The sequence below is a fragment of the Cervus elaphus genome, chromosome 11 (genome assembly GCF_910594005.1).
Source record: "Cervus elaphus chromosome 11, mCerEla1.1, whole genome shotgun sequence".
Lineage (NCBI taxonomy): Eukaryota > Metazoa > Chordata > Mammalia > Artiodactyla > Cervidae > Cervus > Cervus elaphus.
Window position 1 is genome coordinate 99,673,316 of NC_057825.1, and position 18,201 is coordinate 99,691,516.

General features: G+C 61.2%; 2 protein-coding genes across 8 annotated transcripts in view; both read left to right on the forward strand.

Annotated features, from left to right (window-relative positions):
* Positions 1-3,742, forward strand: part of FAM178B (family with sequence similarity 178 member B) — a 104,938-nt gene extending 101,196 nt beyond the window's left edge. For 3 of the 4 annotated variants that reach the window (XM_043918680.1, XM_043918681.1, XM_043918683.1), the window contains 3 exons: positions 386-463; positions 764-916; positions 2,552-3,742. In XM_043918680.1, the coding sequence (XP_043774615.1) occupies positions 386-463; positions 764-916; positions 2,552-2,584 (264 nt within the window). In that variant the 3' untranslated portion in view covers positions 2,585-3,742. The remainder of the gene's footprint in view (positions 1-385; positions 464-763; positions 917-2,551) is intronic. The other variant, XM_043918682.1, reaches the window with a different exon arrangement.
* A 3,975-nt stretch (positions 3,743-7,717) lies between these two features.
* SEMA4C (semaphorin 4C) lies at positions 7,718-17,357 on the forward strand. 4 transcript variants are annotated; one of them, XM_043918686.1, is made up of 15 exons: positions 7,718-7,971; positions 9,914-10,062; positions 11,520-11,668; positions 11,991-12,053; positions 12,192-12,290; positions 12,363-12,459; positions 12,577-12,693; positions 12,777-12,928; positions 13,014-13,189; positions 13,473-13,617; positions 13,716-13,938; positions 14,065-14,177; positions 15,152-15,309; positions 15,398-15,468; positions 15,597-17,357. In XM_043918686.1, the coding sequence occupies exons 2-15, from the start codon at positions 9,954-9,956 to the stop codon at positions 16,424-16,426; spliced, it is 2,502 nt and encodes an 833-aa protein (XP_043774621.1). In that variant the 5' UTR covers positions 7,718-7,971; positions 9,914-9,953; the 3' UTR covers positions 16,427-17,357. The 4 variants fall into 4 exon arrangements, with proteins under 4 accessions (XP_043774621.1, XP_043774622.1, XP_043774619.1 ...); XM_043918687.1 differs by having other exon boundaries at positions 9,917-10,062; XM_043918684.1 differs by lacking the exon at positions 7,718-7,971 and adding an exon at positions 8,000-8,663.
* The last annotated feature ends 844 nt before the right edge of the window (positions 17,358-18,201 follow it).

An 18,201-nucleotide genomic window follows, 5' to 3' on the forward strand; every position in this document is an offset into this window, starting at 1 on the left:
TGGCCTTGATCCTGCCTTCACCCCTTGTTGTCCAGGGGGCAAGAGCGAAGGAGTGAGTAGGTGGGTGAGGGGGCAAATGCTCAACCAGACTTCCTTCCCTCTGCGCCTCCTCGGGTCAGCACAGCAGGAGTGTCCGGACTGACCCGCACATCTGTCTGTGAAGGGGTGTCCACTGGAGCCCCAGAGCTGGGGGACAGTGTGGATTTCCAGGTGGCAGAGATTTCTTCCTTTTCTGAAGGGAGAGAGGACTGTCATTCATCAGGGCCCTAGAGAGTGGGTGAGTGGGGCCCAGAGCCCTCTTGGAAGACACCTCCCGGACACTGTGGGCGCAGGAAACCCGGGCTGGGCTTGCACAGTGGAGTCAAGGAAGCCCGTCTCTCCCCAGGTCTGCTACCTGTGCCACAGCCTCCTGACCCTGGCCGGGGTGGTGGTCAGCTGCCAGGACATTACTCCAGACCAGTGGGTGAGTCTCCCGAGAGAGGCTGGGCTGGGGCTGGCGGTGGAGGAGCCCAGCCCACTGCCAGGAACTGGAAAGAGTGGGAGGCAGAGAAAAAAGCAGGCCTGGGGGAGCTGGCCTCATCCTCCTCCCAGCGGGCCTTCCGAAGGGATACTGACCCATGCCCCGGGCTGCCCATGCCTCCCCTCCCTTTCCTGCCCCACTGCTGAGCAGTCACTCAGACCCATCCTCCTCTTTCTCGGACTCCGTGCCCCCCCCCCGTGGCCTGCCCTCCCTGCCCTCCCTGCCCTCCCATGGCCTCTGCAGGGAGAGCTGCAGCTGCTCTGCGTGCAGCTGGACCGCCATATCAACACCCATATCCGGGAGAGCCCCCAGGCCATGTACCGGACCACACTCAAGGACCTGGCTGCCCAGACCCACATCCGCTGGCAGGAGCTGCTGGCACACTGCCAGCCCCAGGTGGTGCCCCCACCCCAGCCACCCCCAGGCTTGGAAGGGGAGGGAAGTGGGCAGTTGACTGACCAGAGCCCGCAGAGTGTCTGCCCCTCTGCAGCTGCCAGGCTCCTGGCTGGGAGATGGGGGGTGAGGGCAGTGGGGGGTCAGAGGGGGACATGCATCCTCGGTGGACCACCATCTTTCTTACCAAGGGTCAGACGCCCAGGGTGGGGGTGCAGTGAGGGGGACACAGACAAGCTGACTGCTGGGTAAAGGCAAAGCGAATCTTCACCCCAGAGAGAGGGAGGCGCCTAGAGCAGAGGCCCGCCAGGAAGGGACACCAGAGGCCCCAGCTGTCCACCCTCTGCCCAGCTGTCCTGCAGGCCACTCTGCTGGGAGGAACACACCCAGGCGGCCCTGGTTCCTCCCAATTTTTGTAGCAACCACCCTGCGCTCCTGATTTTCTCAGACTCTCTGTGTAATAATTGTTCATTTGCTCAGTCATGTCGAACTCTTTGCATGTGACCCCATGGGCTGCAGCAAGCCAGGTATTCCTATCCTTCACTATCTCCCAGAGTTTGGTTGAACTCATGCCCATTGAGTAAGTGATGCCATCCAACCATCTCATCCTCTGTCGTCCCCTTCTCCCGCCTTCAGTCTTTCACAGCATCAGGGTCTTTTCCAATGAGTCAGCTCTTCACATCAGGTGGCCAAAGTATTGGAGCTTCAGCTTCAGCATCAGTCCTTCCAATTAATATTCAGGGTTGATTTCCTATAGGATTGACTTGTGATAATATTCATAGCTAATATTTATTGAATAAAGATCCTCTTCTACATGAATCCACATAACTGCCCCCCTCTGTGAGGCAGGTGTTGTTGTGATCCCATTTTACAGATGGACAAGCTAGCCAAGAGTTGCTGAGAGGTTAAACAGCTTGCTTCATCACGCAGGCTGTGGCTTGCAAATATCAAGGCCAGGGCACCAAGCCAGCCTGATTTGCACGCCTGCAGAATTAAGCACGGTCCAGCCCCTCTCTGGCAGCCTGGCTTCTGGCCTCTGTCGGTTCCTCCAACAAGCAGCCGTCCCAGCCCCAGCCCCTGATAGAGATGAGCTGGGTCTCCTAAGAACTGTCTCCAACTCCCCTCACACTGCTCTTGAGTCCCCAACTTTCCTTTCCCTCCATGCCCCACCCCTCAGCGGCCCGTAACCTCTGACTTGGGGCTGACACATCAGCCACAGGCTGTGGCTTGGGTCTCAGATTGCACAAGTCTCTGAGAAAGCTGGAAAGCAAACCTCACCCTCCATCCCTGAGGAACTAGATCACACTGGTCTCTGGTGGGAAGCGGTGTGCTTGTCGTGAAAAGAAGGAAAAATGATTCGCGGCCTGGCCAAGCCAGGGCCAGGCCCCAGCTTCCTCTCACACTGCCCCGGGCCTGCGAGCTGGCAGTAGAAGGAGGCAAGGCAGAGCTGTGGTCGGGTGGCCTGTTGACCTGCCGCGTCCTCGCCTGGACAGGAGCCCCCGGAGCCTTGTGGCTTAGTGAGTGGCACGGAGGAGGCGTCGGTGGATGTGCAAGGGGCGCTGGGGAGTCAGGGAGCCTCAGGTCCATGGGCCCCACCTGGGCCCAGACCGTCACCCTGTGTTTTGCTCTTTGCCACAGGCCCAGTACTTCAGCCTCTGGGAAGACGTCTAGTGGAGCAGGGCAAGAGTGGCCCAGCGCTCCTGGCTCTGGCAAGAAGCGAACACGGCCTAGGTAACTGGAGGCATGAAGAATGGGGGCCGGGGGAAGACCAAGCAGTGGAAGCAAGCGCCTGCCTCCCCCACTGCCCTGAGGCCGGCTGGGCAAGGGTTCTGCCTCTCACGTCTCCAGCCCTTCCCCATGTCTCCACTCCCCAAGGCCATAGTCTCCAAAACTCTGGTTTCCCCGGGCCTCCCGAGGCCTGCAGCCACCCTCCTCCCCACCCTCCTCCACCTCTCTGTGTCCCTCGTATGAGGGTTCTGGGTGCTCACTACAGCCTCAGCATCAGTGGTTTAGAAGAGTCCCCCCAGCCCCTTACTGAGGGCTGTGCCCAGCGTCCGGTTTCCTGATTCCGCTTGTGCTTTGCAGAATTCTCACCCGGAGCCAGTTGTCTGACTGGGTCTTAGGCCCCAGCCTGCCCCCTGCAGCAGAGGACTGTTTATTAAACCTTCAGGGTTTATGAACAGTCTTGGCTATGGCCTGAATGCTGTCAGAAACCCCGGGAGCAGGGGTGGGGAGCATCAGTTTGGACCAGTCTGAAACCATCCCCCTGCCGCCACTGGGGAAGAGCCATGGGGTGAAATGGTAGATGAGGCCTGTAATTACCCTTAATTCGGTTTATTGTTGAGCTCTGAAATCAACTCCCAGACTTAGGAGTTGGGAGCGGGGGTGGTTAGTTCCCAATACTTTTTGTTTTCTCTTGGCCTTACCCACGATCAGGTTTTGTGGGCCCTGATCCCTGAAGGGGTGCTAGATGTCTTCAACCTGCTCCCTTTGAGAGCAGGTATCCTTCGGTACTCCCAGGATATCCATGGGTATCACTTTCTCTCTCTGTCCTGAGAATCCGTTGCTAGTCCCTGGCCCTTCCTGAGCCTTTCTAGGTTGAAGGGGTTTTGCAGGGGCCACAGGGGTTGGAGAGGAAGAACCAGAGGTTGGACCCTGCGCACTGGGCCCGTGCCCGTGATCAGCTCAGCCCCTAGCATCTGCCAGCGTTCACCACGGCTGTGCTTGTGACTTTTTCTGTTTATTTGTCCCTCTCCTTTGTTCTGTCATGCCAAGTTAAGGCCGGTTAAGTAGGAGAGATACTCCCCCAAAATAAAGGACCTTCCAGTTCAAGTGCCTCAATTTGTAGACCCGAAGGGCAGCCCATCACTCCCTGGGCCTGTTGGAGATCCTCACTGGGTCCCCAGAATGCTGGGAGCTGGTGTGTGGGCTCAATCGTTTAGTTGCATTGGACTCTGCGGCCCTATGGACTCGCTCACCAGGCTCCTCTGTCCATGGGATTCTCCAGGCAAGAATACTGGAGTGGGTTGTCATTCCCTATTCCAGGGGATCTTCCCAACCCAGGGATCGAACCCACGTCTCTTGCATCTCCTGCATTGGCAGGTGTGTTCTTTACCACTGCACCACCTGGGAAGCTGCTGGGAGTCAGGCACATCCATAATTCAAAGGGCACAAACTCACAGCAGGGTGCCAGGCACCATGCAGGTTGTCTCCCTGCCTCTCTGCCTTTGCCAGGTGAGAGGTAGAGAAGCTCTCTGCCAGGGAGGCTTGGAGGCCCAGGCAGCTTGCCTGGGAGTTCTAGTTTCTTTTCCTGGCCACATCACAGGCCCCCTCGGCCAGGGCGCCACTGAGGCCCCAGCAGCATCAGGTAGGCCTGAGATCTCTGATAACAGAGCGGAGGCTGCGCCACCTCCTTCAGCCCCCTTCAGGGCGGCCCCGGCTCCTGACACCACACATCCTGACGGTTAATCGGCTATTCAGTTTGCTCTGGAAACCTGGAAATCACCTGTGAAATTTCCCTTCTTTGTTCTCTCTGCCAAGGGAGGCCTAGGAAGCTGAAGCGGGGATTTTTCCAATTTCTCGAAGCTGCCCCTACTGGGCTCAGAGAAAGGGTTCGAGCTGTCCAGCTCAAGAACCCTTCCTCTCCAGGCCGGGTTCTTGTACACCGCCCCCTCCTCTCAAACACATTTATCCCCGAGAGAGAAATAGATACCAAGTAGAGAGGAGGTGTGGATGACAGCTCAGGCCCTCCAGAGGCCTCACTGTAACCTGAGCAGAGGTGTGCACTTTGAGGTCACCCAAGGGCATGCGGTATCCCCCGGGACGTGTAACGAGCCCTATCTGGAACTGGCTTGGAGCTGACCAGATCTTCTAAAATCAGTCTAGGACCAGTGAAAGAGTCAGCCTCCTTGAGGACAAAAATTCACAGTGATGCTGGCAACTTCACCATTCACCCTTTCCAGATCCCTGAGCGCCTGGGAAAAGGCTGGGGGATATCCTGATGGAGGCCACTGGAAACGCAGCATCCGGGGCTGTGATGACGGATGCTTTCCTGCTTCCTTCGGTGATGGTGGCAGGGAGGGGCTGGAAGGGAAGGGCTTCCCAGGTGGACGGCTTTGATAACCCTCCTTCAGGAGGAAGTGGAGGGAGGAAGTCCTTTTCCTCTGTCCCCACTCACCTCGGTCCCCAGGCCCCCAGATCCCTGAAGGGTGGCTGACCCAGGCTGTTTCATTTCCCCACTGTGGGTTGACAGCGGCTCCTGACTCCCTTGGAAGTTGGCCAAGCAGTATGGACTAGAGAATCCCACTGTGAACCCTGGGCCCCCCTCCTGGCAAAAGGGAACCTCTGGCGAGCTGGAGTTAAAAGGAAGGGGCACCATGGCGGGTGACCGAGACATGGGGACGAGGGGGGGCCTAGCTATCTAGATAAGACTTCCAGATCTGTCTCTAGGGGCCAGCATGAGCTGCCAGTGGGTCCTTAGGGAACCTGGCGGGGGAGGGGGCGGGCGTTTAGCACATCTGCCTTTTCTTGGCCACAAGTGGTTGAACACATAGGGTAAGTAAGAGGGTCTGTCAAGGCCTAAGGCATGAATCCTGGGCCCCTTCCATACGAGTGTGGTCAGTCACTTCAGTTGCACTGAAGTGCACTTCAGTCTGACTCTGCACGACCTCATGGACTGTAGCCCACCAGCCTCCTCTGTCCATGGGATTTTCCAGGCAAGAATACTGGAGTGGATTGCCATGCCCTCCTCCAAGGATCTTCCTGACCCAGAGATCCAACCCATATCTCCTGCATTGGCAGGCGAATTCTGTACCATCTGAGCCACCAGGGAAACCCTCATTTTAAAGTATGAATCACCAGCAAATAGTCATGCAGGAAACTTTATCCCCTGCCCACCCACCCACGGAAAAGGCGAGCACTGGAAAGGAACAGAATCTAGCAGGAAATGAGCAAGGTAGAAAAGGGGAGCTGGCAAGGAGCGTTTGAAAGGGAAGGGCTCTGTGATGAGGAACCAAGAAGCCCGCCTTGAGCTACAGAAGACGTCCCTGCCAGTGAAACCAAATCTCCCTTCTTTCCACTGGGGCCAGTCTTGCAGGTGGGGCCAGGAGCTCAGGTCTTGGCCTGGTAACCCTCACACATAGAGGTGAGGAAAGACAGCAGGAAACAAAGTGTCTGTGGCCTAAAAGTTGTCAGGCTATCCCATAACTTAGTGGAAAGATGGGATCAGGAGTCTTAAGGCCTGATTTAACATTCTGACCTTGCTAGTTATCAGTGTGACTTTGGGCAGGCTATGCCTTTCTGACACTCATCTGATCTATAAAATGAGAGACGCATTTGTAAAGGGCGGTCGTGAGGGCAGAGTGAAGGCAGGTTGCAAAGTCTAAAGCACAGACCCAAATGTGAGGGTTCCTGCCTGTGGGTTTACCTGCCCTTAAATTAAGGAAGCAGGGTCTAACTGGGACAAGGGGGTCGCACATCTTCTCCCACCCTGTCAACTGGAACAGAGCCTTCCCTGCCCACCCCTGCTGATTCACTGGCTTACCCCCTATATCCATTATCTCCAAGGCCTCAGGTTTTTTTTTTTTTTTTTTTTTTTCCTTTTTTTCTGGTGCAAAGGAGCTGGGAAATGTGGCTCTGGCCAGTGCGGGAGAAGGGGCCTTTATGTATACCAGCAAAGACCCAATTGTTACTGAATCCAAACTGGGCTGCTTTTCCCAATTATCTCCACTACTCTTCTGGTCTCCACTTTTTCTGATGCCAAGTTTCAACCCAGAACAAAAGCTCCTGTCGGGACTGATTTATAATCCAGATCTGCTGACAAGGCCCTAAAGGGTCCCTCCCCTCCAGGGCTGCACCATGCTTAAAGTTACCACCCAAGCCACCGGGCCACCAGCCTCTTCACTTCTGCCCTTTGCCCCTAGCCAGGAGGTGGCATCTGTCTCCAGGTCCCAGTGGGGTGGCCTCCCTGGGGTTCCTCTGTTCACCTGCCCAGCTCAGAGGACCAGCTGGCAAGGACAGTCCAGCACCACCCAGGAGGCCAGAGCTACAGGGTACTTCCAGGAGCGGCTGTGGGCGGAGGCTCGAGTCCTTCTCCAGCGTGGCTCCCCTCAGTCCCTTTCATCTGAACATCAGGGCTCATGTCACTTGTTATTCAGCCTTCTAGCGGCATCAGAAGGAGTCATTTCCTGAGGGTAAGCTCAGCGCAACTGGAGTCGAGGGTTGTTTCACCCGGATAAGGACGAGGGGGTCGCTGAGCGGGTCCCTTCTTCTGGAGCGTGAGAAACTAGAGGCACAATGTCTCAGGAGATTTGGGGTGGGGTGGGGGGGTCGTCTTCCTGGCTGGTGAGGCCCGTTCCGGTCTGATCGCAGGGGTCAGTGGGAGTTGAAGGAAGGAAACAGAATCGGGGTCCAAAAGACAGACCACTCTGGTGCGCCCCAAAGAGAAGCCTGGGACACTCTCCAGGAGGTGGCCTGCCCGCCTTCGTTTCAGTAACCACAGTGTGGGGAGCCTCTTAGACCCCTTCCCGAGCCGGGCTGCCCAGCCCGCACGGTTGGCTTTGGGGGACACTTCGGAAAAACCGGTTGAGTCCGACACCCCCCTTGCTAGGGCCCGATGTCCCTCCCCCGCCCCACCTCCCGGCGCGGTGGCGCAGATCTCTGCTGCTGGGCGCTGAGCCGCCCGGCACAAGGAGGGGCGGGGGTCCGAGCCCCCAGGCCGGGAACAGGGAGGCGGGCGGGTCGCAGCCCCCTCCGGGGCGGGCCTTCGCGTCCCGCCCCCGGCCTCCAACGACAGCCCCCACCCCGCCTGACGTCAGGGGGGAGGTGGCGGAGAGCCTCGGCAGCAGCGGAGAAAGAGCCGGCGCCCGCCGCGGTGGCGCGGGGAGCCCGAGCCCAGGGGCGCCGAGCCGAGCCGGGCCGAGGGGCGGTGGCAAGAGGGGCAGCGGAGCAGGGCGGGCGGGCGCGCGCGGGCGGGCAGGCGGCGGCGCGCGGGCAGAGGCGGACCGTGGTCGGAGCCGAACGCGAGGGCGGCGCCCAGAGATTCAAGCAGCGAAGAAGAGGTGAGTGAGGCCGGGGTTGCACGAAGCCGGAGCCAAGAGCTCTCCGGGGCCGCCGCTTTGTCCCCAGACTCGAGCTGGGGACGCCGCACGCGTGAGGGACAGGGTCTGGGGGCGCAGGGAGGGGCGGCGGCCGGGACAGCTGTCCGCCCGAGCGCCTCCCTGCGCCCCCCGCGGGCTGCTTCGCGGGGGCTCGGGAGCGGGGCTAGCGGCGCCCGCAGCCCCAGGGTCCGGAGGCACGGACTGCCCAGGAGGAACGGGGCTCAGGGTGCGGGGGGTCCCTCGTACTGTCCGGTCCACGCCCGCGATCTTTTCCAGGCCCCCGAACTGCCCCCGGCTCCCCCACCCCCGACGGAAAGTTTGGGGCGGGCCTGGACGGAGGCCGATGTTATGAGATCGGATTTCCCTGCCGCGGCCCCCGGCCGCGCGCCCGCTCCGCTGGGGAGGCGGGCTGTCCTGGAAAGCCAGGCTCCGGAGCCGCGCCGCCCAGTCCCCGGCTGGAGCGCTCGCCCTGCAGCTGCTGGGGAGCCGTCCGCGGCCCGCCGCTCGGGGTGGGCAAGGGTGGGGGGCGCGCCGCCGGGACCCCGCACCCCTCTACACACCTCCACTCCCGGGGCTGCCCGTTTCCCCCGCCCTGGGAGGAGCAGTGCCGGCAGAGCCTCGGAGCGCGCTGCGGGGTCCGGCCTGGGCCTGGGGTAAGGAACCGAGGGAAGGCTGGGGGTGTGTTGGGGGGGTGAGCGCATCCCCGACCCCCCTCCTCCCCCCGCCACCCTTCCCGCGCTGGGGAACTGGGCCGACAGGGGGCGTCCGTCGGTCGGGCTCCGCCACGCTCCCAGCGCCTCCGCTTTGTTTGCATTCAAATCCCCGGAGCTGGGGGAGGGGAGAATCGAGGGGAACCCAGGACGGGGTCCCGACTGGACCCTTTGCTTCGGGGTGAACAGATCCTCAGCTTCTGTGTCTCTGTGCCCTGGAGGGCCGGGACAGTGGAAATTAATCCAGGTGGCCTGCCCCGGCCGGGGTCCCGGCGCGATCCCTGAGCTGGGAAGGCTCATCAGACCCCGGGAGAGAGCAGCAGGCGCTGGCCCTGCTCCGGGGCGCCCTCGCGGTCCAGGAGGGAACCCCCGACGCTCCCCACCAGGCCCTCACTTCCCCCCGTCCCCGCCTGAAAGCGCCGCCGGGAAGCTCTCTGATGAGACCAGAGATTTGTCCCGCGGCCCCTCAGCCCGAGGGCTGGTGTCTCCTAGGAGGCTGTGCGTGGAACAGGATGAAGCCCGGGTCCTTTACACGCCCATCCCATTCCACTTCCTGCCTGCCTTCTTGGGCAACAAAGGGGCCTCGGGAAGCAGGGGGCCCCTCCAGCTCCCGGCCCCACTTCAGCCCTGTGATATGGAATGGGGTTTTGGGCTCTGCCCGGCTATTGTCTGCGCTGGGGGAGGGGAGAGGCTGGACCGCGACCCCCGCAGGCCTGATGCACCGAGTCCTCCCTGGGGGGCCTTTCCTACCGCCTGCCCCACTTACAGGTTCATCCTCTTTGGGCTGGCTGGAGCCCCAGTAGGGCCAGGTCCTGATCGCATAGGTTATTTTAAGAAATCCTTCGAATCTGTCAGGCCCGAGTGGGGGAGGAGGGTCCTCTCTTTATTTTCTTAAACAACTTCCTGTCGAGGAGAAGTGGGGGAGGGCCGGAGGATCTTTGAGTGTCCACTCTTCCAGCTGACTCAGCTCTCCCTGTCCCCTCAGGGAGACCCCTTGGTCCTTTGGAAGCTGTGGGGAAGAGGCCAGGTGTGGGAGGGGACTAGGTCGCTGCTCCCAGGGCTGGGGCAGTGGGGGGAGCCCCGGGGAGGCCTGGTCAGATCTTCTCTCCTCAGTGCCTCCTGGCCCGGCTTGTGTGGGCCCCCTTCCGGTCTGTTTTCTCTGGATGTGACTCTGACCCTTTCTTTTCCCCCAGCAGGGCAGCTGGCCTGGAGCTCAGAGCCGGGGCGTGTGCCATGGCCCCACACTGGGCCGTCTGTCTGCTGGTAGTGGAGCTGTGGGGCCTGGGCCTTGGGGCTGAGGTGTGGTGGAACCTGGTACCCCGGAAGACGGTATCTTCTGGGGGTGAGTGTCTGAAGGCTGGGGAGCAGGCGGCCAGGAGGGACTGCTGGGGGAAGAGCGGTGCTAAGGAATTGCCTTCTGGAACGTCTGGCTTTATTCTGCAGTTGGGCGCAAGGCCCTGATGTATGTGACACAGCTTTCTAAGAAATGTGAGTGAGTGGCTCTAGGAACCCAGAACTGGTCGTCCAGGCCAGGATCTGGGGTGGCCCTCCTTATGCTTAGGACCTGGCTGCCTTGTTATCCAAGAGTGACCATTCTGCACCTCTCTCCCTACATCTCACTTCTGGAATTATCCCTAGTACTGAGAGCCTAAAGAGGGAAACCTGAGCCAAGATAAACACGAAGCAAAGGGTGTTCCCACCCACTCCCAGGTCTTCAAGCTCTGTGCCCCCAGGAGCCCCCTTAGCAACCCTGATATGATAGACTCCCCCCTCCTGCTGACCTGATCCTCTGAGGGCCCTGGACGGGGTGTGTGTGTGCACACGCTCCTGTGAGGAGGGCTCAGTGGGCCTGACAGCCCTCTGTGCACACACTCCTGTATGCAGAGGTGATGTCAGGTGTTTGCGTCGTGCGCTCTGGGGACCTGGGATGAGCTCACCTCCCACAGGCTCCTCTCAGTGCTAACGAAGCCCTCCCTTGCTGGTCTGTGTCTGGGCCCGTCGTTGGCTCCAAACACTAAGGATGGTTTAGGGGGACCCTGAGGACAGTCCAGCAGCTATTTTGGGGGTTGACATAGGAATCCTGTGGCTACATGAATGTCGTGGCCCCCTGCTCGATGGATGGCTACAGGTCTCCCCAGCCCCAAGGCTGCAGCACCATCTCTGGCCCCCAGCCTCTGCTTTCCCCTGCCCTCCCTGCCCTGGTCTCCCAGCCTGATTCCGTCTCCACATCCCATGGCTGGCTCTGCTTGTACCCCTAGCAGCCTGCATTTGGGACCCACTGGAGGGAAGGGTTCTCTAAGACAAGGAACGCTCGCAACTTCCGTCCATCCTGCCTGGCTAGATCAGGGGCCAGGGCGAGTCTGGACCCTGGTGGGGGCAGTGTGCAACAGAGCAGAGAAGGAAGCCGCAGCGGAGGAAGCGGGGGTGGCGGGGTGTGGGGCAGCGGGATGGGGAGGTGGCGACTGACCCTGAGAGTGAGAGCCATCAGTCTGATGGTTTCCTCTGGCCGGAAGCTGTGGCTGAGATATCCTTCCTTCCTCCTCTCCAGCCCAGATTTGCCTCCCTGGGTGGGGAAAGCCAGGGAGGCCTGGGTGGAGCTGTCAGAGTCAAAAGCCTATTCAGAAAATGCCCTTTATTGCTGGTCAGAGGAGCTTGGCTGGCATCTGCTTGTGGGGTGCTGGCTCTAATGTGCAGTGAGCACTGCATAGAGGAGGGCTAATTCTAGGGGAGAGGGCATGCCTGGAGTCCCAGGAAGGTCCACTTACCCCAGCCCTGGTCACTCCGGCCTTGTCCCTGCAGAGCTAGCCACGGTGGTGCGGCGCTTCTCCCAGACGGGCATCCAGGACTTCCTGACCCTGACCCTGACCGAGCAGACTGGGCTCCTGTATGTCGGGGCCCGGGAGGCCCTGTTTGCCTTCAGTGTGGAGGCTCTGGAGCTGCAAGGAGTGGTGAGAGGTGGGGGAGCGGGAGGCACACGGGGATGAGAGGCAGGACCTGGGGGCTTCGCTTGGACAGGCTGTCCCCTCGGCTTGGCCGCCCCCACCCCATTCTCCCTGGTGAGCATGTCGCTTCGCCCGCGAGTCTGCAGTACTCGCTGGGACCGCTGCGCTGGGGTAGCTGGGGCTCTGGTCCTCTCTGGAATAAGCTCCCAGAGAGTGGGGACACTGTCTTCTCACTTGGTGTCCCCATGTTGCTGCCACGAGCCGCACTGATGACACATGCTTGGTGCGTACCTGCAGCGATGCTGACCTGTTCCCTCCCTATCCTCAGATCTCATGGGAGGCGCCAGCTGAGAAGAAGGCTGAGTGTATCCAGAAAGGGAAGAGTAACCAGGTCGGCTCTCTGGGACCTGCTGGGGGGTGGGGGGGTGCATGGGGCATGCTCTTTCCGCTCCGTCCCAGTGCTGGTCTGGGTCCCGGGGTCCCTGTGTTCCGAACACTCAGACTTTAACAGATGCCTCTCTGTCCCCAGACGGAGTGTTTCAACTTCATCCGCTTCCTACAGCCATATAACACGTCCCACCTGTACGCGTGCGGTACCTATGCCTTCCAGCCCAAGTGCACCTACATTGTGAGTGCCGCTCCTCTCCCCAGCCCCAGGCCTGGCCCTGTTGCATTCTCATGGCCTTGTCCCCACCCCTAGGACATGCTCACCTTCACCCTGGAGCGGAGCGAGTTTGAGGATGGCAAGGGCAAGTGCCCCTATGACCCGGCCAAGGGCCACACAGGCCTCCTTGTGGGTGAGTAGCTGTCTCATTGCAGGTTGGGGGTCCCTAGGACTTGTTCCAACTCTGGGACCACCTGGCTTGAGTGTCTGCACCTCGCTTCTGCATGGGCTGACCCCGTGTCTCTTGTAGACGGTGAGCTGTACTCGGCCACGCTCAACAATTTCCTGGGCACAGAGCCAGTCATCCTGCGGAACATGGGACCCCATCACGCCATGAAGACGGAGTACCTGGCCTTCTGGCTCAACGGTGAGCCCTGAGAAGCCAGCTGGGTGTGGGAGGTGCCTGGAGGGCCCGATGTCCGGGCTGACCCTCCTCCCCTTCCCCCCCAGAACCTCATTTTGTGGGCTCCGCCTACGTCCCGGAGAGCGTGGGCAGCTACACGGGGGACGACGACAAGGTGTACTTCTTCTTCAGCGAGCGCGCAGTGGAATATGACTGCTATGCCGAGCAGGTGGTGGCCCGCGTGGCCCGCGTCTGCAAGGTACAGACCGCCGAGGCGGGCAGCCCTGGGTGCCCGGCCGCCCGACGGGGCTGACCGGCCGCGGTGTCCCCTTGCCGTCTGCCAGGGCGACGTGGGGGGCGCGCGGACGCTGCAGAGGAAGTGGACCACGTTTCTGAAGGCACGGCTGGTGTGCTCCGCGCCCGACTGGCAGCTCTACTTCAACCGGCTGCAGGCGCTGTACACGCTGCAGGACGCCTCCTGGCACAACACCACCTTCTTCGGGGTTTTCCGGGCGCGGTGGTGAGCTGGCCAGGAGCCCGCGGGGGTGGGGGGAGCAGGTCCGTGGGCTAGGGATGGTTGAAGGGGCAGGCCTCTGGGGGAGGTCCTGGGGGTCAAGGAGGGTGTTGGGCTCCTGCCCTTTCCACCACCCCTCCGTGAGCGGTGCCCCCAGGGGCACTCTGAGCTGCCACCACACCACGTGTGGCCATGGCCTTCTGGCGCTGGGGCCCTCCCTTTCTGCTGCACGCCCTGAGCTGTGGGCACCCCAGCTCTGACCCTGGGGGTCCCTCCCTTGCTGTGACAGGGGCGACATGGACCTGTCGGCAGTCTGCGAGTACCAGCTGGAGGAGATCCAGAAGGTGTTCGAGGGGCCCTACAAGGAGTACCACGAGCAGGCCCAGAAGTGGGGCCGCTACACAGACCCTGTCCCGACCCCGCGGCCCGGCTCGGTGAGTCGTCCCAGGCAGGGATGCGTGCGCGTGTTCTCTGCTCTGGTGCCTTCCCCTCTGGGCTGACGGCTGCCCCCCAAACCCTGCCCACCCCCCAGTGCATCAACAACTGGCACCGACGCCACGGCTACACCAGTTCCCTGGAGCTGCCCGACAACATCCTCAACTTCATCAAGAAGCACCCCCTGATGGAGGAGCAGGTGAGGCCTCGATGGGGCCGCCCCCTGCTGGTGAAGAAGAATGCCAACCTCACCCACCTGGTGGCCGACCGGGTCTCGGGGCTTGATGGGGCCACCTACACGGTGCTGTTCATCGGCACAGGTGGGTACGGGCGTGGCAGCTTGGGGCCAGGCCAAGGCCTGCGTGCCCGAGGCAGGGAGATCCAGACAGCCCCAGCCCAGGACCCTGCTGCCTTTTCCTGACCCCTGTCCCCCCTGACCCCCATAGGAGACGGCTGGCTGCTCAAGGCCGTGAGCCTGGGGCCCTGGGTTCACCTGATCGAGGAGCTGCAGCTGTTTGACCAGGAGCCTGTGGAGAGCCTGGTCCTGTCCCGGAGCAAGGTGACCATCAGGCCCCACCCACCGTGTCCCCCCACGGCCCCCAGTCCAGGGGCGGGGAGATGTCCGAGAGGAGCGAGAATGCTCCTGGAATCTGCACTCTGCAGGCGTCCTATCTTCTATACAGCCCAGTCCTGACGGCGCTTGGCAGCTGTTTTCAGGCCCCTCGGGGGGACTGTGCTGCCGTCCGCCGGGCCTCGTGCCACTCTGGCTCCTGACGCCCTCGTGACGTCTCCTTGCCTGCCAGCCCCGACCCCTGGCGCAGTCAGCAGTTCCCTGAAGTGCTGCTCGAAGCTTCCCTTCCCCAGCCTCTCTGCCCGCGTGTCTGTGGCACTTTGACCTGCTTGGCTTTTCCCAATTCTGGAGGCTCAGGTTGTTCCCAGAACGGGGAATCCTGGCAGAAGGAAAGCCTGTAGTTGCAGAAACACACGGATTGGCGATCTCCATTGAAACAGAGGAAAACGCCTTATGCTTTGCTGGTGCTATTGTAAGGCTGACCGGATCTGCGGAAACTGAACTTCCTGCGCTATTTATACTATTTGGGAGCCGTGTGTGTGTGTGTGTGTGTGTGTGTGTGTGAGTGTATGTGTGTGTGTATTTGAGAGTGTGTGTGAGTGTGGGGGGGACTGTGTGTGTGTGTATGAGGGTGAGTGGGTGTGAGTGGGTGAGTTTGTGTATGTGCTGTGTGTGAGTGTGAGAATGTGTGTACATGGGTGTGAGTGAGCAAGCACAAGGATACTTCTCGGCCTCACAGGTCTGCTGTTCCTTTCTAACAAGGTCACGGCTGTAAGGGGCTTAGGATTGCTCCTGGCTTATAGTAAGCCCTCCATGCCTTCCCAGCCCTCAGACTTCCCGCTTTGGGACGTGCGCACAGCCCACTTCCTGCTTCGGGCCCGGGTGCCCCGGCAGTCATCCAGGCCCCCGCCCCGGGCCGCGTCGGGCCCTGGCTCAGCCTCCCTCCTGTGCTTCTCTGGCAGAAGCTGCTCTTCGCGGGCTCCCGCTCCCAGCTGGTGCAGCTGCCCCCAGCCGACTGCATGAAGTACCGCTCCTGTGCTGACTGTGTGCTCGCCCGGGACCCCTACTGTGCCTGGAACGCCAACAGCAGCCGCTGTGTGGCCGTGGGCGGTCACTCCGGGTGAGGGGGGCTTCTGCGTGTGCGGGGACCAGCGGGGAGGGCAGGTGGCTGGAGCCGGGACGCTGACGGATCCCTCTTTCCCTGCCAGGTCCCTGCTGATCCAGCACGTGACGGTCTCGGATACCTCGAACATCTGTAATTTCTGGGGCAGTAAGAAAGGTGAGCTGTTGTCTTAGTCTTTCTTCCAGGGTGTACGGGCCTTGGGGGACCAGAACTGGGGTGTCCATGTCCCCCCTCGGCCTGGGCTTCTTGCACCCCACTGACTCTCGTTTTCTCTGCCGCTGCAGTCAGGCTCACGCCCAAAAACATCACGGTGGTGGCGGGCACAGATCTGGTGCTCCCCTGCCGTCTCTCCTCCAACCTCGCCCACGCCCGCTGGACCTTCGGGGGCCGCGACCTGCCCGCGGAGCAGCCTGGCTCCTTCCTCTACGATGCCCGGCTGCAGGCCCTGGTGGTGATGGCTGCCCAACCCCGCCACGCGGGCGCCTACCACTGCTTCTCGGAGGAGCAAGGGGCCCGGCTGGCTGCCGAAGGCTACCTCGTGGCCGTGGTGGCGGGCCCGTCGGTGACGCTGGAGGCCCGGGCCCCGCTGGAGAACCTGGGGCTGGTGTGGCTGGCTGTGGTGGCCCTGGGCGCCGTCTGCCTGGTGCTGCTGCTGCTGGTTCTGTCCCTGCGCCGGCGGCTGCGCGAGGAGCTGGAGAAAGGTGCCAAGGCGGCCGAGAGGACCCTGGTGTACCCGCTGGAGCTGCCCAAGGAGCCCACCAGCGCCCCCTTCCGGCCCGGCCCCGAGACGGACGAGAAGCTCTGGGACCCTGTGGGCTACTACTACTCAGATGGCTCCCTCAAGATCGTGCCTGGCCACGCCCGGTGCCAGCCCGGCGGTGGGCCCCCCTCGCCGCCTCCCGGCATCCCCGGCCAGCCCCTGCCTTCTCCGACGCGGCTCCACCTGGGAGGTGGCCGGAACTCCAACGCCAACGGCTACGTGCGTCTCCAGCTGGGAGGGGAGGACCGGGGCGGCCTCGGGCATCCTCTGCCCGAGCTCGCGGACGAACTGAGGCGTAAACTGCAGCAGCGCCAGCCGCTGCCGGACTCCAACCCCGAGGAGTCCTCCGTATGAGAGGGGCCCCTCCGGCGGCAGCCTGGGAGGCACGCTCCCTACGTTTTTGCACAGGCACCAACTACCTCAGGGACATGGCGTGGGCAACCTGCTCTGCCCGGGACAGACCCTGCCCGGCACCGCCCGGCCATGAGGACCTGCTCTGTCAGCACGGGCACTGCCACTTGCTGTGGCTTACCAGGGCACCGGCCTTGCAGAGGGCACCTTCCTCCTCTGTGAGAGGCTGTGAATCACGGACGCGTGGGACCCCAACAGCCAAAACCTTTCAAGGCAGAAGTTGCAGGTGTGGGTGTGTTTGTGACACATGTGTGTGAATGTAGATGTGTGCACATACGTACTTATGTTCGTTCGTGTGTGTGTGTGTGTGTGTGTGTGTGTGTGTGTGTGTATGATGTAGTCTTCCTGTTTCTGTCAAGTCTTCCCTTGGCCTGGGGTCCTCCTGGTGGGTCATTGGAGCTATGAAGGGGAAGGGGTCGTATCACTTTGCCTCTCCTGCCCCCACCTGTCCCCAGTAGGGGGCAGCCATGTACATATGGGGGTGGGCTGGGCAGGGTGCTGGGCCCCTTTGTGGGAATCAGGGCTCTGGGGTGGGGCCTGGTCCTGCTCCCAGGGCTATGAATGTTTTCAGGGTGGGGGGTGGGGAGATGAAGCCTCCTGTGTGTTTGGGGTAAGGGTTGGGAGGGGCCCCCACTTGGCCCTGGGGTTCAGTGGTATTTCATACTTGTCCTCCCTGGCAGGGCTGGGAAAGGTTGTGTGTGGGGGGGGGGGGAGGGAAGGTGAGGGGGTGGGCATGCTGTGGGTCTGGCATATCCTCTCCCAGCCCTAGGAGGAGGGCTCCCAGCAGTGTAACTTATTGTGTCCCCGCGTATTTATTTGTTGTAAATATTTGAGTATTTTTATATTGACAAATAAAATGGAGAAAATGAAAACATTCCTGTCGTGGAGATAAGACACTTGGGCTGAAACCTTCTGGGTGTCCAGAGGGAGGCTCCCTCACTCCTGTCCACCCTCACAAACCACACCCCCTTGTGCCGTCACCCTCAGTCCGCCCCTTCAGGGGTCCCCCTCCGGCTTGTGCCCCTCTCTAGAGAGGGGTCCAGAGGCCAGGCTCCAGTGTTTTCCCACAGTGGTGGGTCGGGCTGGGAACCAGACCAGGGCCACAGCCTCTGGGGAGCCAACCATGGCTTCTGGCCAAAGGGAGAAGTCAGGGCTTGGGGAACAGAACCAGTAGAGGGGAGGGGCCTGGCTTCCCAGTCCTCTGGGAAGGGGAAAACGGAGTAGGGGCCGTGGAGAGGAACTCCCTAGAAGCAGCTTAAACTTGTGCGGACTGGCTCGTGTGAGGATGGGGCTCCCCACCAGTTTAGGGGAAGAATGATTACTTTGCGCCTTTATCCTCCAGGAATGTTAGTCTTGAATGCTTCAGATAACCATGCAACATGGGAACTTCACTGCCTCCAGTAGGCACCGAGCCCCTTTGCTATATAGGAAGGAGCCGGTCCAGAGCCAAGATATTCTTAAGAAAACCAGGACCTAGCCTGGCTTCTATAATTCACGCCCACACACAGGCAGTGGAAATGAAGAGTCCTCTGTACCCTTGACCAGTCTGGGGGGCCTGCTGTGGCTGGAACAACCTGCTGCCAGTGTCCTGCTGTAATAGAGGCCTGGCATCTGCTGATTTGAGCAGCTAGCTTCCTGCATGGTCAGTAACCCACAGCCGAAGGAAGTTGATTCAGTAAATTAGGTGCCCACTGGGGGGATGACGGTTCCAATTTCTT